Source organism: Ascidiella aspersa, chromosome 1 (genome assembly GCF_963924565.1).
Source record: "Ascidiella aspersa chromosome 1, kaAscAspe10.2, whole genome shotgun sequence".
In the NCBI taxonomy this organism is placed as follows: Eukaryota; Metazoa; Chordata; class Ascidiacea; order Phlebobranchia; family Ascidiidae; genus Ascidiella; species Ascidiella aspersa.
Window position 1 is genome coordinate 17,539,767 of NC_139447.1, and position 24,827 is coordinate 17,564,593.

Genomic DNA, 24,827 nt, shown 5'->3' on the forward strand with positions numbered 1-24,827 from the left:
GTCCAAACCCCCAAGTAAATCGACAGCATCTTGATTAGGAGGTTTCGATACAAGCTTATCACTTATAAGAGATGGGACGCAGCGTGACATCTGTGCCAAGCTGTGTGCCACGTCAGTTAAAATACAACCAAGTCTTACACCAGGGTTCGGCAACCTTTTTCTAGTTGCGAGCCAAAACCAAACTTAGAAAGGTACTTGCGGGCCGCACAAAATGTTAACTAAAAATTGTTTTATTGAAATGTTAGAACAACTGTGATCAGGTGGAAAGATTGAAAATTTTTCGCACTTAGGTGGTTAAAATTAGGGTTGGCAAGCCAGTCAATTGACCGGTCAAGTACGGTCAATTGACTGCACTTTATTTAACCGGTCAAATACTCATATTAGATTCAAATGTTGTAAATTTGAGTTTTTAATAATCTTGGTTGTAACTTTTTTAAACAATTCAAATATGAAATGGTAAGGCTTACCTGATGCAAACACATGTTCTGTGGTAATAACAAAGTGTTTGTAATAGCAAAGTAGATTTATTTATTTAAAATAAATGCACCTATATGATGAATCATGTTTGTCATAAAAGAAAATACTAGTTGGGGTATACCACAATCTAATGCTACTTAGAAATTTATAAGAACCAAATGCCTTATCTCCCATGGACCCTGGTGATGATTTAGAACAGTGTGGGGGCCCTTGGCCCGCGAGTTACGCTTTTTTGGCCCGCCAACTGATAGTCAGCTTTGCTTCCATCTAGCAATATTACTTCAACTTTTGTTATTGTAATTGACAAAAAATACTTTGTGAATGATCCTTTGTGATTTGTAGCACCACTAAGCAAAAGTGTATCACATGGAATGAAACATTTATCGTATTGCGTTAACTTCAATTGTGTTGCTGACCGTAGCTGAACAAAGGTGTAAATTTCATAAAGTTAGTATACATGCCAAGCAGTGGCTATGTATAAAGCAATATAGTCACTTAGGGTAAAAAAAATTTTTGCTAAAGTTGGGGTAAAAAAAAACAATGTCATTACACCTAAAGTATATATATTTTTTTCTTAATTTCTTTTTCAGGTAAAAAATACATTCTAGGCCTAACCAATAAGCCCTCAACCATTTTAATTTTGTTTCTCTGAGTAAAGTTATGCTAGTTTAAACAACAGTTGTTAAATTTGTATCTTAAAAAGGTTTGTAAGACCATTAGAAACGTTTGTGTAATTCCTATACAACCAAGTTTGTGGCAATGGCCTTTATTCTGTGTTGTGTCATAACATTGATCTATTAAACAAAAAATACCTTACTTTCATAGCTGTTTTAGTTTTTTAGATATTTTGTTGTTGTTTTTCACCCCAATCGATTCTATGGGAACGGGGTAAAAAAAAAACAGTGTTTTTTATTACCCCAATGTAATTTTTTTTTACCCCATAATTTTATTTTGTAATTTTTAGGTTTAAAAAGTAAACTAAATATGCCTAGCCAATATGTACCAATACCAAAGCTACATAATGAGGCAGACAACTAACAGACATGTACTTTAAGTAAAATAACCAAACTTTTTAGTTTTATTTAGAAAATTTAAAAGCTATACACCAAAATGAATGAATAGCAGGTAACATTAGTGCCAAAAGAAAGTGAAACATTTGAAGAAATTAATCAGTCATGAATAGGGACTTGATACCGATACCCGATATTTTCAACAAAGTGTATCGTGATCCAAATCAATACAACATGAAGGCATTATTATGCTCAAACAGGAAAAATAGATTAAATTGAAACTTCTAGGATTATTCTCTTCAGGTTAATTGATCAAAATTTGCCTTAACAGTAGGAAAGTAATTAGCTTGAGATGTTAAACTTCTATAAATTTACCTTAGTAGAAAAAGTAGAAAATTTATTTTTAGTAAACATAACCAGTGGCCCAGAACCTAAACAAGTGCAGATCACAGAGGTAGACTTGAGCAATTATTTTAGGCTTGTCCCATAACATAGGGGAAAGATATGAATGTTTTTGTAATGATGAGGATGAAATAAAGGCAACTTAGCAATTTTCTTCATAGAAAATAAGAAAAAGCTAATAATTCCAGGTTGTCCTCGGACTGGCCTACAAATCTAAAAACTCATGTTGTTGAGGTAATTTACTTTTTCTGGGACCTAGAAATACCACTGATGACCAGTGCTAACTGTTGAAAGGCACAGTTTTAATTTACCAGGGAGAAACTAGTTGCTAAAAATATTTTAAACAGGTGCAAATTCGGGGTACCACAATGTAATCATAAAAAACGTTTTTTTTTTACTCTAATTCTCTTTCCATTAAAGGTATTCATGAAATTTGTGTGTTGTTGTGGCTTTGAAAGAGCATTTTTCGTTTATTCACTTCAAATAAAGTCAAACCTGCTTCTATAAATTATTATAAATGGTCCTAATGTACACTTGTTTTTTTTTACCCCGGAATTGTTTTTTTTTTGCCCTTTCATCAGGGTAAAAAACAACAACAGATTTTGTAAAATATTTTTTTTATTTATAATAAAATTAAAAATCCTTTATGTGGTTGGAAAGGTAGACCCATAAGCTCAATATCAATGAAAAATTACACTTCTGCTGCGAAAAACAAAAGTTAGGCAGACAAGTTAGCTAAAATTATTTTTTTTACCCCGCTTGACTACAAGCCTAAAAATCGCTATTAAAAACATTGGCCCGTAAGATAAAAAAAAAATAGTTTCTGGCTCGCAAGATAAAAAAAATAGTTTTTGGCCCGCGATGAAAAGATGTTGGACCACGCTGATTTAGAAAATTCAGAGTGACAAAAATTGTGACGAGGAGTAAAAATATTTTTTTACTGATGTATTTACTTGTTGTTAAATCTCGGTAATAAACTTGGCTTAACTTGGTGGTTGTAGTAACGGCAAAAATCACTACAATACTGCTATAGTATTGCTTGCAAGATGTGCATGGTTTTGCGAAAAATCTTATTGATAGCCAAAAAACAATTTATTCTGTTTTACAAACCATTGCACTTAAGCCGAAACGTTTGTATATTTATTTAAAGTTAAAATCAAGGTTCATTTTTAACTTCTTTGCATTTATGATAGTGTGTTTAGTATTTGACCAACATTTGACCAATTTGACGAGTATTTGACCGGTCAATTGACCTGATTTTATTTAACCGGTCAAATGCCCAATCCTAGTTAAAATTGTCAAAAAGTATGTGAAATGGACTCGTGTATAGTTTGTCAAAGATGCAGCGGCCCGATGAATTACACTAGGTTGCCGACCCCTGTCTTACACCTTAACGCGAACAGAAAACAGCGAGAAAAATCAGAACCACCTAACTCGACGTTTTCAGCAAGAAAAAAGCGGAGACTGCTTGATTTATTGTTATAAATTGTCGAACACACACTCGCTGATCAGCCAACCCAAACGAATAACAAAGGCGAAGGGTAAAACATTCTGCGTTTACGGTTGACCAAACAAGAAACAAAAAACGGCGTTGTGCGTTTGATTTTGGTTTCGCATTAGCTTAAGAAGCGTGACCCATTTACATTAGAAAAACATGCAGCTTTGGAAGGTAAGTTAATCCCCGACAAAAACGAACAAAAAATGTTAATGTCACTTACGAAAAGGGGGGGTTTTGTTTTGTGCGTACCTCGGATAAAACTAATTTGGGCTTTTCGTACGTAGGTAGCATGGATAAAACTAATTAGGGCAACCTATTGGCCAGATGTAGCTCAGATAAAACTAATTTGGGCACTTTTTTGTCCATACGTAGCTTGGATAAAACTAATTTGGGCACTTGTTTGTCCGTCGAATGAAAGAAATTTGGGCAATTTTTTGTTCCATGCGTACCTCAAATAAAAATAATTTGGGCACTTTTTTGTTCGTTCGTAGCTCGGATAATACTAATTTTACTTTTGTAAAAAGTAAGAATAATAGTATCCCTTTTTATACTTTTATACAAAAAAAAACAGAGTGTAAAATGAAGTGAAACTATTAACATAAAAATATTATGTTTCATATCTAAAAAATACAGACAATGGTCAAGGGTAATTCCATGTCAAAGCAACCAGAAAAAAGGAAAATTTTAACCACTACACCTTGGATTTCTTTTATATTTGCCACACTTGTGGAGTTTTTCAGCCAGATCATTAAAAACTTTATTTTGTCAAAATTGGTTGAAGGGTAAAAAAGTTATGTTATTTTAAAATTTGGGGTAATTTGTGCTCGGTCAACCATGAAATTCATTGATTTTCAGCTATGTCAACTTCAACATCTTGTATCTTTGTGATGGATTGAAGTTTGTGTTTGAAATAAAGTTTATTTAAAAGATAATAATTTAAGGTCCTATTGCTTAGATTTTTATGACATTTGAGGCTGAAGGTCAGAGGTCATGCAGAGGTTGAATATTTGTCTTTTTTGAAATCAGTGAAGCGGAACCCAATTTAAACGCGGAATATCTCAAAAGCGTTGACTTAAATTTTTGTGTTAAGGTGTCTATGGAGAGCTTATTCCAAGTACTTTCATTTAAACCAGGTTTCATTGCTCCTTTCAAGGGATACCACTGTCATATGAGCTGTGTAACATGACCGTCTAAAAAATAGCATTTTGGTTCGAATTACAAATTTGTTTCAATACAAAGTCTGAATTACATTATTTTTTCAACTACTAAACTGTGACATTTGTTTTCAAATAAATTTATTTTCACAATATATATTTTATTCTTAAAATGTTTATGGAAGTATACTCCAAATACTTTTTTAAAACATGGGTGGATAAAGTGCATTATATCATGTTTTTTTTATTACAAATTTTTTTTTTATTACAAATGGAAATTTCTGTAGTTTTGTGAATTGTTTATCTAAAATTGTCGAAAAAGTACTCATCCAGTTATTAAAAATCCAGCTAATGAAGAGTTTAGTGCTCGCAGTTACAGACTAATGAGGATTCTGACTGCCACAGATTAACTATGGTAAAAGAATGTGGGTATATTCTATTTGATGAACTATCTATAAAAGATAAATCGTTGCTATTAACAAGAGCCTTATTATAAGAAAAATTTGAAGGATAAAATTTGCTTGTATCACCATGCTTTATTCTTAAACACAAGATACAACTCCTTTAATGTAGACAGTATTAACCTCTTCTGTTCATATACTTTAGTTGCAACACTAACTTTGTCGCTAATTCCTGGCGTTATACGTGTGTTGTCATTGCCACAGATTCAGCACAGCTTCTTTCTATGTTTCCTGCTGGCAATGGTTTTCTCTTTTGGTGTACATTTTTTTTGGACTTTCGTAAATTTAAAAAAATTATTTGCTGTACGCATCATATTTTCTGGCACTCCAAAAAATTCTGAAACTTTTTTTTCTAGACCAAGAGTCTGGAGAAAAGGTTAGAAGTTGAACTTTTGCTGAGTAGGATTCTTCTGTAACCAGTTTGGTTTGAATTTTATCCATTAGTTTGTCAAAATCTTTGGCTTTTTGCATATTTACAATAATTTTGCCTTCTCTTCTCTATTAGTAGTTTCCAAGTGTGGAAGAGCAGTTGAAAACCTCTTCTTCAAATCTTGATAAATAGAGCCCAATTTCATTTTTCTATATACAATCTTGCTGGATGATGGTAGGCTATGAAGTTTTAATGGGATTGACTAATCACATGTCGGCTTGTGTTAAGCTGACTTGTGGAAAGATATAAATCGCTGTTGTCACTAGTGTTAGAGGCAGCTACACTAACATTCGTATCAATTGACGATTCCGATGAAATGCTTTCATTTTCACTACAAATTAATTTTAGTTTTGTTTTGCAATTACTAGAATTTTTTGTCCAGGGATAAGCTTAAAATTATTTTGCTTAGTTTTTTGTGAAAAATCAAGTTGTATTTTTTGTAATTTAGCCATAATATTTGTTTTATGTGATTTAAATGGATTGCAGCAGACTTTTTGAGGCAGATCATATTTATTTAGGAAAAAGCATGGTGATACAAGCAAATTTTCTTTTTGCAATAAGTTTGCTCTTATTAATAACAACAATTTAGATAGTTTAGCAAATAGAATAGGCCGATATTCTTTTACCATAGTTAGTTTATGGCAGTCAGAATCCACATTAGTGTGTAAACCAACACTACAAGCACTAAACTCTTCATTAACTGGGTTTTCAATAACTTGATGAGTACTTTTTCGATAATTTTAGATAAACAATTCACAAAACTACAGAATTTATCAACTTGTAATGAATCTGAAATAAAAAAATATGATACAATGGACTTTATCTACCCATGTTTTAAAAAAGTATTTGGAGGAGTATATTCTTCATAAACATTTTAAAAACAAAAAATATGTTGAGAAATTAATTTATTTAAAAAACAAATGTCACAGTTTAGTAGTTGAAAAAATAATGTAATTCAGACTTTGTATTGAAATAAATTTGTAATTCGAACCAAAATGCTATTTTTTAGACGGTCATGTTACACAGCTCATATGACAGTGGTATCCCTTGAAAGGAGCAATGAAACCTGGTTTAAATGAAAGTACTTGGAATAAGCTCTCCATAGACACCTTACACAAAAAAATTTAAGTCAACGCTTTTGAGATATTTCGCTTCTAAATTGGGTTCCGCTTCACTGATTTTTAAAATACACATTAGTTTGACCTGCACTTGACCTCTGACCTTAGAGCTGAAACAACAAAACAATGTAACAAATCTAACATTAGGTTATTATCTTTTAAATAAACTTAATTTTAAAGTAAAACTCCAATCCATTAAAAAGTTATGCTAGATTGAACTTTGCATGAGTAAAAATCAATGAGTTTCACGGTTCAGCGAGCACAAAATGCCCAATATTTCAAAACAGCATAACTTTTTAACCCCTCAAAAAATTTTGGTAAAATAAAGTTTATTGTAATCAGGATGGAAAACTCTACACATGTACAAAATTTGAGCAATTTTGAAAACATATGGGTTAAATAGGTTGGTTGCTTTGACATGGAATTACCCTCAATTGAAGACCAGCAATTAACAATAGAACGTTAATTTTGCAACTCAATGCATGTAAGAAAACTTGTGAAATCTCTGCACCTTGCATTCCAAAATAGTCACTTCAGAACTAGACACTTCTTTCCACAGTAAAATATTGAATTTTAAAATAAATATTAATGGTTCCAATAACACAATATAAGAGGCAGATTTGCATTTGAATTATTTCGGAATTCAATCCTAACTGTCTAACAGTTTTCTTTGAACATCTTTAGTTCAATTAAAGAAAAATATTTCCCCTTCAACAAAGAAACTGTCAATAATTCAGAATCTAATATTTTAAAATCAAATTAAATGTATATATCAAATTAGGGTTAAAATATATCTTAAATACGGCTAAGTTTAAAATCTCAGTAGAGCTACAACACTGACCAGATTTCTTTCATCCTGAAATGCATAGTGCAGTCGTGTAATCCAATCGCAGTTTCCCTTCACAAGTACATCTCGTTCCTCACGAAAGCATGCTGTTTCTGCTCGTTTTAGCATTTCCCACTTGTTAAGTGTCTTCATAGCAAACACCCTTTCATTTTCTTTCATTCGTACCAGAGCAACCTTTGTAAAAACAATACATTATTTTTTACTATTTTATTTATCTTCAATAAATAGACATATTTAAGTGGCAAACATATTGATTGTGTTCGGTAAATTGACAGATAACATGGTAAAAGGTTGTATACGAAATGCTAAAAACAGTTCTTTATAAACTATAATTCCGAAAGTAATTATGAATGGCTAATTGATGTTAAAAAGCCCACACTATCATTGTGTACACAATATTTGTAGCACAATTGCAAGAACAGTTGTTTTTTGCAATATAAGCCCTACAAACACCGAATGTCGATTTAGTTAATTGGTTAACATTTTTTTAAAATAAAAAAGGCTATGAATCTGCAATAAATTGTAACTTATTTGTAGGGATGTTCAGAGCAGAATATCGGAACCTTGGATTTGAAACCAAATGGGATTCATATCCAATTTTGTAGTATATATTGGGTAATGGAAACCGATCTATTTTTTCGTTTTACCACAGAAAGTTGCGCCTAATTGTACATACGCAAGTGGCATGTTTGGTTTAAGGCCTATTGCTGTAGACCAGTGATTCCCAAACTTTTTTTCTCGCGTACCATTTTGAGCTTTTGTACACTGTTGATGTACCACCTAAGTTACACCTTACTAGAAGTTCTCAAACTTTCACTATTTTAGCATATTATATAAAAGAAAATGAGCATGTTAGCAGAATTAAACTTTACCAAACGCCATACCAGGAAGACAAAGAAGCCATAAATTAAACAAAACCCAAGGTTTAATGCGATAGTTGTTTTTTCTTCACCAGCTGGTTAATACATACGACAATACTACACCGCTCACTATTAGTTTATTACTACATATATATTAAACCAGCTAACAATTAGCGTTTTATTATCTTGAACAAGATAAGTGTTACGTCATAAACGTGCGAAACCTCAAGTTGAAGGTAACTAAAACGCAGCACGGCAAATTACCCAATCTAAAAGTTTAAAAAGTTGGGAGTTTTCGAAATTGATACCTATGCTGAAGTTAGTCGCGTACCACCTGAAAGACTCTCGCGTACCACCGGTGGTACGCGTACCACAGTTTGGGAACCACTGCTGTAGACAGTAGACACATTTATAGTGCTTGCTTTGAATGTACTATGTAGTGCGGTGTCAGCGTTTTTTCGAGCGACCAATTACTCCGTGTCTCGCGATAATCTGCGCTAATAATTAAGTGTCAATTAATGTGTAATGCCAGGTGCAGAGATCATAATTCTCTAAAAGGTGTGAAGTTGCAAAGTAACATTCCATTGTAAAACATGCTGGTGTCGGAAATGCGCTACGAGGTTACTAAGGTCAATGTAAGGCCAATAATCAGAAGGGTTACGCACTGCGTAATTGTAATGTATTGGTTAGCATTGCTGGCAGTAGTAACTTTGTATTCTTTGCAGCACAATGTTCGACTGAAACAGATAATGTTTATAGTAAAGCAGAACAGACAAAAATGTTGTATAAAAGGATTAAATTGCTATAGAGTTCTTTTGTGTTGCATTACACTTTAAATGGCTTCTGGATTTTTTTATTACAATATACATAATCACCATAGAGTACATATTATTAATAGCCCCCGCAGTTTAAAACAAAGTTCAATAATTGATAAAAATGTACTAAAAATCGCTATTCTGGGTTCAAACCTAATATTCTGAATCCCCTACTTTGAACATCCCTATTCTCCACCAATTTTTTTGTATGTATTATTAGCAGAAAAACACCCCATCCGTCAGAAATCAGTGCAGTTCTAAGCAAAAAGGTCTACAACAATCAGTGCATTCAAACGATCAAAAGTCCGACTTTTAGGTCTTGGACAATGCACTAATTTGCATTAACAAATGTGCAAAGAAGATTAAGTTTAACAATACTTGACCCAACCAAACCCAAGCGCTAACCAGCGCTCTAACCCAAATAATGTGCGATAATTTAATAATTATAACGCTTCAGGCCCCAATACCTCAATTTGTGACGTAATAATCTTAAATACAATGGACGAGAAACCATCTTATGCCCATCCGAGTTTAGGCTTTTTTTAACTGTTTTGTGAAACCACTGTGCAATCTCTACAGTGAAGGCAGTGGGCTACTAAAATGGACCTAGTCCAAAGATAATTGTTATCATTATGAGTAAGGCAGTACTAACCTCTCCAAATGCTCCTCGTCCAATTACTTTAAGAAATTCAAAATCAGTTCGTTGAAGTCTTTGTTCCTTGATTTTCATCGCAATTGGTTTGGCTGTGAAAACATAACATAATGTACAATATTTACTACAACAGGGATGACCAACCTTTTATTCCAATCCAAGTTTTTCCGTGGATTAGCTGTAGGCAAGTGCTAATTGACACCCACTTACCAAATTAGCAAGTGCTCTTCAGCAATTATTAGTTGTTATCAAATTGTTTTACACACAAAATACTGAAGGTCAAATATTGCATAAATTACAACCGATACAGGCTTGTGCAATTAAAAAATGAACTAAACAAGCACATCAAACATAGTAAAAACATTCAAAAGTCTGGTAAACAATAGAGGTTGACTATAGAAAAACAATAATAGCGCACCGTAATAGAAAGGCAGTGTAAAGTCTTGTCTTTTTTTGAAAACAAGAATGTGTGAACAGGTGTGCTGAGACCATGTCAAGTGTGCCAGACAATCGGAGCTGTGTTACTTGTGATTTTAAGAGTGCTTTTTAATAATCAGTAAAATTACTGATAAAAATAAATATCTCATCCAGACAGGTATTCCAATGTCATGCAATAATCCAGAAGTGATTTTATGAACTTTCCATTATATTTAAAACTTTTTTAAAGCCTATGTTACTTTCTAACAACGGAAATCAAATATTCAAAATAGTGTTTCTAACTCAACTGCAAGGGAGTATAAACATTCAACAATTGTTTTGCATCTTTACACCAAAGTGGAAAGGAAGAATAACCAAACGCTTGGAACCCATATCATTGTAAATATATTTAGGCGGGTAGCGTGGCCTTTTTGCAGGGGGTGTCACACGATCAGCAACCCAAATCACCTAGGGGATCTCGAAGTGTGAGATGTACACCCCTAGAGGTTACTGGCGGAGCCTAAAAAATTTTACGTTTTGCGTATTATAGATCCTGAAAATGGCGATTATTAGGAACTTACAGCTGTTTAAATTTGTCTGCTCAACTCTAGAAAAACACAACACCTCGTGGGCGCATTTAAGTTAAATGATTTAAATTGCGCGCGAAACGCTATGGAAATGCGGTGTCAGAACAGCCACTGCGACGCATTAATCACAAACTGTTGCATCTCGTTGTCACTGTGTCAACAAAATTACTGATGCTTATCAACAAATTTGGTGATGTTTGTAGTTTGATTTCACCAATGGTATAACTATAAAGCGTGCTATGAGTCTGCCTGTTACAATTACAACTGCGATGACCAAGCGCTCTGTTTAGAGATTGAGGCTAAAAGAAAAAAAAAAAAAATACAGTGCACCAATGTCAGGTTGCATTTTTTGAATATGCTATTAAAAGCCCTCTGTTCTATTATCAGCTATTGTAAGGGGGTACAATTTTTAGGACTTTGACCGGCTTCAGAAATTTTAGGAAGTTAGCAAAACAGTAAATCAGAAAACAAAGGAATGTAATATGTAAATTTTTTGGAGCTTTTGGTGTGTTTCATCATAAATCACTCCTTTTCTCAATGCCTTCCTAGGATATTTGCTGATGTTATCTATTGTCGTTTGACATATATTTTATAGGTGTGCCGCTAACTTGTTTTAACTCTGTTGGTATACTGTAAGTGGAAAAAGGTTGCGGAGCACTGGTTTAGTGGGGAACAACAGGTTTATTATTTGAAAAACTAGTCAAATTTAATCTTAGAACTGTTTGAGGTTTGCAGACTTACTTCAATTGGTATAATACATTTAGTATACTTGCAGCGCTTGAATATTCCTATTTAACTTATAAATTAATCGCCATAGTCATAATTTCAGTTAAGTAGATTTGTACAAATACAACAACAAAAACATTTGACGTGTAGCCATTACAGCATTTATGTGGCCCCTGCAAGAAGTGTGACAAGCAGTATGTCGGTCAAACTAAACCAAGTTTTCCACACGTTGGAATGCTCATCGAGCAACTTGGAAGACGATTGATTATTCGGCCAACAACGACCGCGATGCGCTCTTACGGCACTATGCAGATCAAGATACTACCACACTGCAAAGAAAGCCGCACTTACACCAATGATTTGTTGTTGTATTTGTACAAATGCCGTCAGTCAGTCTTTTGGATATTTTTGAAGATAAATGGCTTAATAAAATCAAAGCCGAAATAAATATCCAAAAAATGATACTACCACTCATAAGGTATTTTTTTTCCCAGGGCTTGTTTTTGTCCCGTTTTATTTCTTTCCATTAATGATAGCTCTGCGACACTATTTGATAACATGCTTATCAGTTGCGTGCTTTTTCTCTTTCTTTCTGTTTTTTTCACGTTGTCGTTTGATGCCATTCGCTAGTTACTGCTTTTGCATCTGACATCTGCAGGTGTTTAATGATTTAAGACCTATACGCAATCCTACCATTTATTTTATGTATTTTACTTTTAATTACTAATATTGGCATTTTTACATGTTTGTTTTTGTACAGAAACTGACGATGCCTTATAGGCGTAATTTATATTTCTGAAAGATTTTAAGAAATGATTTTATGTTTTATCTGTTTTTATAAATAAACAGTTTCAAGATCTTTGGATACGAAGACAAGAATCTTTCTTTTACATTTTATTGTCCGCGGGAGATCCTTACTTGTTTTTCAGCTTAAGTAACCCCATAGCGCATTTTATCCGAGGCAAACACGTTCTACGAAAGAATACTACTTATGCAACTTAAACGCATTAGGAAAATTAACTCTCCACATCTGACTAATATTACACAGTGCCGCTTGTTCAACAACAATAGATCGACACATAGGTCGTCCATTTAGATTTGAATCTAAAGATCTAATATTTTAATGTGAACAACCCTATTTAACAACTTGCACAATTTGTTTGTCGGCTCAAACACATATATACTCTTTTAAACACCTGCAGGATAGTAGGAAATTGGGATGAATCACTGCAAAAGTTTACTTTAATTCAGTGGTCCTTTTGATTATCATCTCTTTTGTATTGCAATATAATGCACATTTGCAAGCAATGTAAAGTTTACTTTTTCTAACTAAAAATTAAAAGCTAATAAAAATGTCCAATTATCGTTTTGGTAAACAAACGTTTTAACAAACCTCTTTCAATAAATCCAGATACACTCTTTTCTTTCCGAAGAGATGAATTAGAGCATTCATCAAAAAGAACAACAACAATATCCATCAAAGTTTCAATGCTAAACCAGTCACCATTACTTGAATTTCCACCAAGTATCATTTCATCCAATGCTTTAAGTCTTTTGTCCACCATATTGAGGTTGTCACCATCGGGATTGGCCATAATGATAATATATACAGTGAATTTTGTTACATTACATAAACCAGGCTGAATTACATTTTCACTTAACAACTTAAAACACATTTTTTACTTATTAGTTTATGTAGTCACCAATCGAAACATAGCTTTATGTGAAAGAAAAACAGGCTTGGCCTTAATATGACTATCATACTCTGATGTAACAGACAACAGTTGCCTTCACTTAAGATGTACAGTTGCCTTCATTTAAGCCCTTTACCCCAGCTGTAACAGTTGACTTCACTTAAAAGTTCCTGATATAAAAATGCAGGCTGATGTAATGCATGTGCAACCCATCCCTTGTTTGTAGTAAAAGTTAACATTGTTACTCCAATCGGTGCTGTGACCATGTAAAGACTGTAATATATATATATATATGCAGTTTACCAATAGGCAATTTTCACTCTCAAATATGTTACAGATTTTTCTTACATTTGGCGCAGTTTGGTAGCAGGATTACATATTTGCCAGAATATCAACTACCACGCAAGTCTAAAGAATTGCTGCTACAACTTAAAGTTTACGTAAGTTAGTGATTCCCGAAAAATGTCACAGGTTTCCGTTGCTTAAAAGGTGCGTGCTGTGAGCTGCCAAGTGCTGTATGCTGTCATATATTTATTCAAACCATTTCAGTAACAACACACAATGGTACAATTAGGTTGCATGTTAAGTTGTCACAATAATTTTTTACCCATCGGCTATAACAGGCTGCTTTCACAAACTTTAATATCATGTAAGTGAATTAGGTGCCGCTTCCATACCGGTCATATGGTTTTAACGTGTTATTCTTATTTTGGGGAAGCATTTAGTTAAACCATTTCAGACACAAACCAAACAGCGGCAAACAGTCAAGGGACAAGCAGCACCGTTTATGTTTTACAATGACAGGCTACATGTTTTCGGACAACCACAAAATGCCCCGAAAAAACACTACGCATGTTATAAATTTTTTTTTTACTGATAGTGTAGGCCATGTTGTACAATGTTTTGGCCCAAGTAAAACTGTTATGCCATTTGAAAATATATTTTGCATTGTGTAGTCCTCTGACAAATGATGTTATGCTGTCCATACCATTACTTTTTAGTTACATGTCAACTATCACCATATATTTTAGAATCATCTGCTATCCAAAAGGTTAGCAAATTAAAGAAAACAGCCTATTGACATGGACTGTTAACAATATACGATAGGGATAAAGAGCCCACAGGCCACACCCCACACTGTAATGAAATGTTTCATATTGTATGTGTATTACCACACAGATTTTAATAGATTTTACAAACTATTGCCCTTATTGCAGTTTAAATTAATTAACATCGCCTAAAATAAAGTAGACCAGTTAGAATTAACCTGGTTAATACTCTTTAACCTTGGCGACGCCGGGTGTTTCGTCTAGTAAACTCTTAAATTGGACCCGTTTAAGCTGCTGGTCTGTTGCGGTGCAAACTAACTTCAAAAACAGTACACCGAAAAGCCATCGCAGACTCGCCGAATCTGTCGATCTATGATGCAAGCAGAGCAAGCCAGAAAAAACTCACGACCTCCGGTCAAGTCAGGACTGTCGCTCTACCAATTGAGCTATGCAGGCTCAGAGAGGAGCGAGTTGAGAAACAACCATACGCCAATACTTGCACATTCTGTTAGTACAAGGTCCCGGCTTGACAGGAGGTCGTGAGTTCGAACCTCACTGCAGGCCAGTTGTTTTTCTGGCTTGCTCTGCTTGCATCATAGATCGACAGATTCGGCGAGTCTGTGATGGCTTTCGGGGTACTATTGATACGGAAGCCGTAATCGTTGGTCATAAAGCAGCTTCCGAGGGGCTAGATCTCAGTTGTTATTAAACACATGTGTGTGTGTCTTTTATCAACTTCAAAAACAGTAAGTCTTAGTTCTTATTTACATGCCCAGCTGAACAATCGAAAAGTGTTAACAGATTTTAAGCGATAATCGACTCATGGAGCCCATGTGATCACTATTTTGGAAAGGAATTTGTAAAACATAATAGTTTTAGTACCCTATTTTTACCTTTTCAAACATTTCAATTTTTATTACATTTTATCTCCATGCCCAAATTACTTTTTTGAGTTACATACAAACAAAAAGTGCCCAAAATATTTTTTTTGACTAACGTGCTAGCAAAAAAATGACTAAATTTGTTTTTTAACGATCAATTATTTTTTAAAGCTAGAAATACAAACAAAAAAGTTAAATCAAGGAAGGGTTTTATCAAATTACACCATACAAAGAGATTTGCATTTAAGCTTGTTTGTGTTACCCGATATTTTTTTTAAATCGCCAGTTAGGTGAATTCTCATGACATCAAAGAAAAGACACATGTTATATCAAAAAGGTAAATAAAAGGCACCTGTACACATGGTAAAAAATTAAGGTGACAACTATAGACCACTTGGTTGTAATGGTGTTATTGAATGAACGCATAGGACCCAAGAAAAAGGTGAATTGCCCCCTCATTGGGGAGCGGTCGAAACACACTAACAAAGCTAAAACAGAATGGCAGCACATCTACAAAATATACGCAGTTTTTACTAATGATTTAATCTACCTTCTATTTCAGTGCTTTTACATAGCTATTTAATGACAAATCAGCATAGTTATTTACATACCTGGATTGAAAAATGTTATGTTATGAGCTCGACATTAACAAAGATTTCATCAAATATCTCACAATTTAACTAAATTAACAATAACTTATTGATCAATTCTTAGTATTGACGGATATCTTTATAGTCATTACAGATGTCCTGGACAAAGTATTAAAGATTCATTTTTTTATGACAGTTAAAGTCATAGTGCTGCTGTAGCCATTATACCATAAACATAAATACTCTACGGGCTTGATTTTTGTACAATGAAAGATGTAAATATTTTTTAGAATTTAACATTTAAAAAGCACATAAAATACAAGAGGCATTTAGGATGTACTTCAAATAAAAGGAAAAGGAAATTCACATTGGTTGGTTATGTTAATGGAAGTGGCTTTTGCCTGTCTTGGATAAACATACACCTAACTTGGATAAACATACACCCATTGGTGATTCTTTTTTGGGGGGTTTTGTATGTGGCCAGATTAAATACTTCAAAAATTGCATGGAGAAGATGTTTAAGCAGCTTAAAATTGATAGGCTGCAATAAATCAATGATAAAATTTAGCGATACAATCAATTTTTTGCGCTTTTAAATGTATTAATACTGAAATCTGGCTGAGTGTGCTATTCAGGGGATTATTAGGCTAAACTTCCAACTGATGTGTGGGTTTAGCCATAGAGCACTTCCAATTAGTTGCAAAGCGCATGGTTAGGGTTAGGGTAATTTTCAGAGCGATGTTGAAAAACAAAATTATCCTGAATATACTGCTTACTGTTCTTTGAATTTAAACTGATTGTTGCTTCCTTTGAGGTGCGTTAACGAAGTGTCTTCCATTTAAAACTGAAAACCACAACATTTCCTTAACCTTCCTTTTTCAGGCGAACATTCGCTATCGTACGTAAAATATAAACCTAAAATAAACAAAAAGGTACCGTTTATAAATTATTGTCATCTAAGGTTTACGCTGTAGGGTCTCTAAGTTCCGCTTCTGCAATCGTAAAAGTCTATAATTTATAGGCCATACCTGTTTATTTTGTTGTTTTTATCCGACCGAACCGGCAGTCAGGCGGGCTTAAAAATAAATTATGCGACCATCAATTTATTGTAATTTAGACTTACACTGTACAAAGTGTGCGCCAATGTACCTAAAATGCGCGGTTGTGCACCCTCTTCATGTTCTTTTAACGGGTCGGGCGGCGATTAAGTGTACCTGGTTGAACATGTTCACACTTGGTTCCCCGAAGATCGAGGTCACTTTTGAGGCAGTACATTTTATTAACCTATGAGAAAATAAGGCTCTATTTGTCCGGAAGCGCTGGTTGTTGAATGTATCATACAGGGATATATTTGGCCATTTCGGCGAAAATTTTCGACACGCAGGGAAATATTTGACCATTTGGGCGCTTTTCGGATAAACCAAAGTCTACAGAAATCACTCTCTATGGACCTGGCGTAAAACCAACGCAAAAAATATTAAAAGGTACAGTCTACATTTTTTTTAAGCCGAAACTCGTATTTGTAAAGGCAGCCTGTCTTTTTTAAGTTTAAACCAGAGAGTCGAACCGGAACCGAACCGGAACTTTATGAACCGGTTTTGGTCCAAATTTTCCCGAACCGTAACCGGACCTGAACCGCTTTATGTAGGATTTTAAGGATCCGAACCGGAACTGAACCCAATATTTTGTAGGAACCCGAACCTGTTAAACAAGCGTTTCACTCCAGCATGACGTCACAACTTCCATTTAACAAAATCAAGATATGCCATGTTCGAAATTTTAGGAAAAAAATATATAGCCTACCGGTACTGATTAAAAATAGTTGATTTTTTATTTTTCAGATATTTTAATAATGAGCTGCTTGTTTACGTCGCGTAACTCTACATTTATTGACCCACAATTTCATCTCATATTGCATCTGAACCGGAACTTTATAAACCGGTTTTGAAAATAAATTGAGTCGAACCGGAGCTGAACCGAAACTTTTCAAAAGCTCCTAACCGAAACCGGAACTGAACCAGATTCCGAAAAAATCCTTGGACCCGAACCGAACCTGAACCGGAACTGTTCGACTTCCTGGTTTAAACTTCTGACACTTTTTCTTGTATCTATTTAATCGTCGTTCTATGTGCGAGGGGAAGCTCTCTTTCTCTCTCAAAGTGAGTACAACGTGATTTCAATTCACGGTAAGAAATCGATTTTACCCCTTGTCATTTCGAGTCTAGTTTATTTCACAAATGAGACAAAAAAAACTCTTTTTTGGTAACCCGCCGACGTGACGTTGAGCTTACTTCATTCAGGTTTGGAGTCAGTATTTTTTTATATTCGTTTAATTATCAAATTTCTGAGTTAACGCCCTGGTAGAATTTAAGCCTACGCCTTGCTTTGATTTGCATGTTTTTGTTGTTGCACGATTAACTGTTACAAGTTATAAGCAGTGATAGGTCTTCGATCAAATTCCTACCTATTTTTACCAAAGTTTCCGATAAGATAAGAAATTCTAAAGGCCGTGGTAAAATTGCCACTATGTTTGCCATATCGGAACATGCGAACTGCCAGGTTTTGAGGGTGTAGAGAAACGGCGCATGTCTGTTCGTCCTTGTAATTATAGCGTGTTCGCCTGGTAAAGTGTTAAATATTTCACCTCGATACCCTTTTCCTTTCCTGGCCGTTCTGGCAAATCCAGCCGGCATTTCGACTTAGCTAATCCCCAACGCAGTCGCTCTTGTGCTATATAGTGTCACTCGGCTGCTTGATGAAAAACCACAGTCAAGATGCATGCCTTACTTGTGAGATGTTTTTACTGTGCTGTAAGCCATTTCATTGAAAGCGAACTATGCTGAATTATGTGAATATACAATAAATCTATAAGCGACCTGACAGTATGCTCTTTGAAATGCCACTACACTTACAGTTTGTTTAGTTTCGATTTAGTGGAGCTCGGATAGTACGGTGGTCATGTCTCCCTGTTGAAATCTACAAGGGTAATGTTTTACCACTGAAGTTGCTATGTCATCTGGGGTCAGTGAGTGGTAGGCCTATGCATTAACAGACTCTTTTGCTAGGGGAGCGCCAACCGCCAAGCAATTCTTAGGGGGGGCGTGAGCACTAGCCTATGCTAATATTTTATTAGTTCTATGATGTCTTAGTTGGTAATTCTGCTTTCATGCTGTCTTATGCCTTGGATCAAAATTACACATGGTTAGATAACTAACCGAAGAAACACGTATCATAATTTTATAATCCGGTCGCGATCTTAAATTTTATAAGGTCCTTCTTGCCTTGGCCGTAGGCAGAAATTGAATGAAAAGCATCCAATATAAGGCGGAGAGACCAAACGTTTTTTTCGTTTGAAGCATTTTATACGAATTTAGGTTGAGTTAGGTTATATCTTTATAGGGACATTGTTATGGTATATAGTGATTGACCGGCGTGCAACGGGAACACACAATAATACCTAAAAAGCAAAAATACCTAAAGAAGAAAAGTTTATAAAACCATTTTATTAAGACCAACGAAATAATAAAGCCAAATACATAGTAATATCCAGTGAATATCGAAATCGTCTGATTAAGACCTAAACCTACCAGAACGTCCTAAATTCATCAGAATAATAAGGCCTAAATCAGTGGTTCTCAACCGCCAAATATTTTACAATTTGATATCGCAGTTGCAAAATGCAAGATGTTAAAAGCTTGTCCATCAAATGTAGAACTTCGCCAGTTTCGTAATTTGCTGCATTGTGACGCAACATAGAAGTAATGGTGTACTTTAGACTTTATTGTTCGTCACAATGATGCAAGTGTTGTAATAGGCTACAACTCGTTTAAGTCTTTAAGCTTTAAAACCAGTTGTAGGTTAAAAACTTCAAATGAACCACGTAAAACACGTATAATATCAAAAAGACAGAAGCAAATTGGTTGTTAAATTGACGTTTCCATTCTTTGCTTTTAAGTTGCATACTTTTGTCGTTATTACATTTTGGGTTGATTTTGATTTTTGAAGGTCCACCGGTCCGCAAAACTTGTTTTGAATTTTTGCCGGTCCGTAAGCTAAAAAGGTTGAGCACCACTGCCCTAAATGACCAAAATAACTCCTGAAAATGTAGCAGAGGGTTTTGGACGATCGGGGGCCGTCGATCTGGCATCGACCGTTTTGGTGTCGACGTTTGAAATCCGTAGTTTGACCGGCGCCGCTGTTTTTGCGCTGGATTTTTGGCCCTGTTTGGGGTTAGTGGGGGGTAATGGGTGGGGTTAAAAATTGGTTAGGGTTGAAATTATTAGGGAAGTTAGTGATGTACTTAGGGGTATGGTTCGATTTAGGTTAAGTTAGGCCTGATTCTGGCCATTTAGATCTTATGTTGACGGATTTAGGACTTATTTCGATTCGACGGTACTACGGGTACCGTAGCACTAATTTACGGAATGATGGATGGTCGGAATGGTCGGAACGCTAACTAATTTACGGAACGGTCGGAATTGTCGGAATGGAATGAATAGGGCCGAAACTAATTTGATGAATGGTTGGAACGGAATGAACTGTCGGAATAGAATGAACTGTCGGAATGAAATGAACGAAGCTGTAGGAACAGACTGAACTGTCGGAATGAAATGAACGAAGCTGTAGAAACAGAATGAACTTTCGGAATGAAATGAACGAAGCTGTTATGGTTATGGTTATGGTTATGGTTATGGTTATGGTTATGGTTATGGTTATGGTTATGGTTATGGTTATGGTTATGGTTATGGTTATGGTTATGGTTATGGTTAGGAATGAAATGAACGAAGCTAGCCCTAGCCCTAGCCCTAGCCCTAGCCCTAGCCCTAGCCCTAGCCCTAGCCCTAGCCCTAGCCCTAGCCCTAGCCCTAGCCCTAGCCCTAGCCCTAGCCCTAGCCCTAGCCCTAGCCCTAGCCCTAGCCCTAGCCCTAGCCCTAGCCCTAGCCCTAGCCCTAGCCCTAGCCCTAGCCCTAACCCTGGCCCTGGCCCTGGCCCTGGCCCTAACAGCTTCGTTCATCTCATTCCGACAGTTCATTCTGTTCCTACAGCTTCGTTCATTTCATTCCGACAGTTCATTCTGCTCCTATAGCGTCATTCATTCCATTCCGGAAGTTCATTCTATTCCGACAGTTCATTCTGTTCCTACAGTTTCGTTCATTTCATTCCGACAGTTCATTCTGCTCCTACAGTGTCATTCATTCCATTCCGACTGTTCATTCTATTCCGATAGTTCGTTCTGTTCCTACAGCTTCGTTCATTTCATTCCGACAGTTTATTCTGCTCCTACAGCGTCATTCATTCCATTCCGACAGTTCATTCTATTTCGACAGTTCATTCCGTTCCGACCATTCATCAAATTAGTTTCGGCCCTATTCATTCCATTCCGACAATTCCGACCATTCCGTAAATTAGTGAGCGTTCCGACTATTCCGACCATTCATCATTCCGTAAATTAGTGTTACCCGGTACTACGACTATACACTAGTAGTCCTATTTTGGCTTTATTCCGAATGTTTAATGTTTTATTCCTACGTTAATGTTGTTTCCTACGTTAATGATATCTCGGTCTTATGGCTGGGGTCCCGTGCAACAGATGCTTTTAACTCGTCATGATACCTGCTGTATTAGTTAGCCTGACGCCATTTTTTTGACCATGTGTTATATAGCACAGTGTTTCGTGGTGAACGGTTCACCCCAGGGTGAATAAAATTTTTGCAGGGGTGAACCAACCAAAAGGGGTGAATAAGGGTGAACGAAAGTTCAGGAGCATCCTATAGTCACTAGTAAACAACTTTCTGAAGTAAATCGACTACTGAACTGTTGTTTTTTGGTGTTTTTTTGCTTATTGTAATAGCTAAGTTGGTTTGCACTGAGTGTATAAGTTAGGCTTACCATGTGTCCTCTTTTAGGAGGATTTGTCCCCTTTTCTTGAGAAAACTGAATGGTCCTCCGAGGACGCTCAAAAATGTCCAAATGTCCTCTTTTTTCGCATTTCGAGTTAGTTGCTTATACTTTTAACAAGACTTTTAGGCGAGACGTTGTATTTATTTCCAAAAAAATACTGTAGCCAGGAAACATGCGGAATTGTTGGTTTAAAAAGGGTTTCTAGGGGGACTCCACGCAATTCGTAGGGGGGAAGGCAAGCTCTAAGTTAATATTTCAATGTTTTGCTATGATTCTAATGGTATCGTTTTCGTTTTGGTTGTACACCACTCCTACAGCGCTGCACAAACTTTGTTTTTGCCAACTTTAACATTAAAACTGCCAAGAAAAATTTGCGAATCTTCTGTTAAATCTAAATTTGTTTACTTTGTTAAAACAAAAAGTCTCTTTGAGTGCCATTGCTTGTTTTTATATCATCGAAGGTATAACGGACCTATTTAATTATATTTTTTTCTAAAAGATAAACGATAAAAGTCATCCCCCGTTTGAACTATTTTTATCCATATTTTATACAATTGGATAACAGGCTAGCAACAGGGGGACCAAATGTTTTGCGAAAAGCTCTCCTGATTTTACAGTTTAGCGCCAATTTAACCAATTAAATCCAATTTTTTTCGCGCGTCGCGCGACCGAAAACAACATTCACTATTTTCAAGTTGTCTCAGTGATATTTAATTAAAAATTCTTTGTTTTGTGCTTTTGTTGCTTTATATTTCTGAACTCAAGAAATTTTAGATTTGCAATTGTAAAACTTAGCTTGAGCTGATCTTAACAAAAATCGAAACAATCTAAGTAATTTTGTGCTGTTATATATAGACGAGATAGTTTTATCATATCATGAGACAAGGGTGAATGAAATCTAGAGATAGATGCTAGGGGTGAACGAAACTAAAAAAGTTTAAGAAGCACTGATATAGCATCTGGGGTCATTTTAGATGTTTAATTGAGTATTTCAGGTGTTTATTGAGTGTGCATTATGTTGATACTTTTTCACGCTTTTATTGAAAACTTTCGCTGTCAATCTGAGAACAAAGCTTCGGCTGTGTTCACACATGACAAATGTTTTTGTGGGACACATATTTCCGTTACAGATAAAAGTATTTCACCTGTGTGAACACGTTGCTGTCACAGTTCCCGGCTGCCAAAAAGGCTTCGGGTTATAAAACATTTCCGCTTTTCCGTATCGCCTTTCTTTTTCATGCAAATTCTCAACTTGTATATGCGAGAGCGTTATATGAATATACACTAGTCATGTTAGTGGCTTGTACTATGTGGACTTGTAATCAGACTCTGCAATTCCCATTGAAGAAGTAGGAGAGATTCATCGGGCAAAGACTTTAATAATTCTCATAATTAACCCGCTTGCTTTAGTTACTTACTACAGTGTAGCACCTTAAATTAGATTTACAATGCTGGTTCGATGTACAGTATACCAATTAAACTATTTTTGACAGTTAAAAAGGCCCAATACTTGTTTCTTTACCTTACTTGGACGTTGTATAAAAACAGTTATAGCGCCTTCAAGTCCTTATCGCTATTAAACAGCATTTCAATCTGTGTAACTCGGGTAGACCACAATATAAATAAAACTTTGCGTTTATAAAATCAGGTACAAAACTTTTAATCCAAAAAATGACATTATATTTGTGTGCGGAACAAACAGCTCGATGATAATTCATAACTGTTGCGGTCTTACTAACATATTTACAAGGCAACTTTCAATGTTCTAACGTCAATAACTTTTTACTATAAAAGCATGTTCTGGTTTGTTATCTATTAATTTTGCTGCATTGGACACTCTCAAAATGATCGTAATAAAATTTAATTGAGTAACATTCTATAAGTAAACCTAATAAACCCAAACGCCCCGGCTCCCAAATAGGGCTGTTCAAAGTAGAATCCCAAGGTATTCTAGAATAATAGGTTTCGAATCTAGAATAACGAATCCAGAATAGCGAATCCTAGTATATTTTTATTAAATTATCTAACCTTGGTTTTGTTTGGGGAAGGGATTAATCTTAATCTACCCCACAGGACCTACAATCACTGCAATAAATCGCCCAAACAATTTGCTAACATGTGTACATTATAGTAAAAAAATCTCCCATATGTTTAACATTCTTAACAACTGTCAGTGAAGCAGTTCTGTAAACTGTATTATGTCAACTGTCCAGGTTGTTGCCAAAACTTATATTTTTGCCAATAGTGAGTACAATGAAACACTGCACAGTCTGCACACAGAAGTCTTAAGCGATTCGGTCCTCTTTTTTAAAGCATTGTTGGGTTTTAGTGCTTCTTTTTTTGACTAACATACTGCAAAGAATACAAATTTACTATTGACATTACGAATTCTTGACAATTACGCTGTGCTTAACTGCATAACCTCGCTGAATATTGGCCTAAAGTTGACCTTAAGTAACCCTATAGCACATTTTGTAGACGGCCAGCACGTTTTACAACGTAATATTACTTTTGCAACTTAACGCATTTAGGGCAATTGAACTCCACACCAGACATTACACGTTAGTCGCTCGCCCAATAATGCTTGATTGACACTTAATTATTAGACGAAAGTTATCGCGAGACGCGGTAATTGGTCGCCCGAAAAAACACTGACACTGCACTACCAGGCTACATTTAAAGCAAGCCCTGTAAATTGAGTTTTTTTTAAGTTGCTTCTAAGAAAAGGCCTTTGAGGGTGTTTTTTATTATTTCCATCTGGCGATTTGGACGTAGTACGAATAAAAATATATAAATGTATACTAGTTAATAAAACAATTTAATAAAAAGTTAAACAAATTCTTCATTTTTTGGCACCAGCCTTGCTACGTACTCATTAAAAACGTGCAGAGTTAACCATCAAAACCAGTGGGACTTACCTTCAGTTTAGTAAACTTGCCCTCAGTGTAGGGAATTTGCCTTCAGTTTAAGGAATTTGCCCTCAGTTTAGGAAATTTACCCTCAGTTTAGGGGACGAACCCTCAGTTTAGGGAACTTACCCTCAGTTTAAGGGACTTGCCCCCAGTTTAGGGGACGAACCCTCAGTTTAGGGAATTTGCCTTCAGCTTAGGGAATTTGCCCTTATTTCAGAGGATTTACCCTCAGTAGGGGACGAACCCTCAGTTTAGGGAATTTGCCCTCAGTTTAGGGGACTTGCTCTTAGTTTAGGGAACTTGCCCTCAGTTTAAGGGACTTGCGCCCAGTTTAGGGGACTTTACC

At 35.5% G+C, this 24,827-nt stretch overlaps 1 protein-coding gene across 7 annotated transcripts in view; it reads right to left on the reverse strand.

Moving 5' to 3' along the window:
* The window catches only part of LOC146168121 (serine/threonine-protein kinase MRCK alpha-like), a 52,295-nt gene extending 39,184 nt beyond the window's left edge, over nucleotides 1-13,111 (reverse strand). For all 7 annotated transcript variants that reach the window (XM_083388859.1, XM_083388858.1, XM_083388857.1 and 4 more), the window contains exons 1-3: nucleotides 12,848-13,111; nucleotides 9,725-9,816; nucleotides 7,392-7,571 (exon numbers count right to left, since the gene is read on the reverse strand). In XM_083388859.1, coding sequence (XP_083244985.1) covers nucleotides 7,392-7,571; nucleotides 9,725-9,816; nucleotides 12,848-13,049 — 474 coding nt within the window. In that variant the 5' untranslated portion in view covers nucleotides 13,050-13,111. The remainder of the gene's footprint in view (nucleotides 1-7,391; nucleotides 7,572-9,724; nucleotides 9,817-12,847) is intronic.
* Between the last annotated feature and the right edge of the window lie 11,716 nt (nucleotides 13,112-24,827).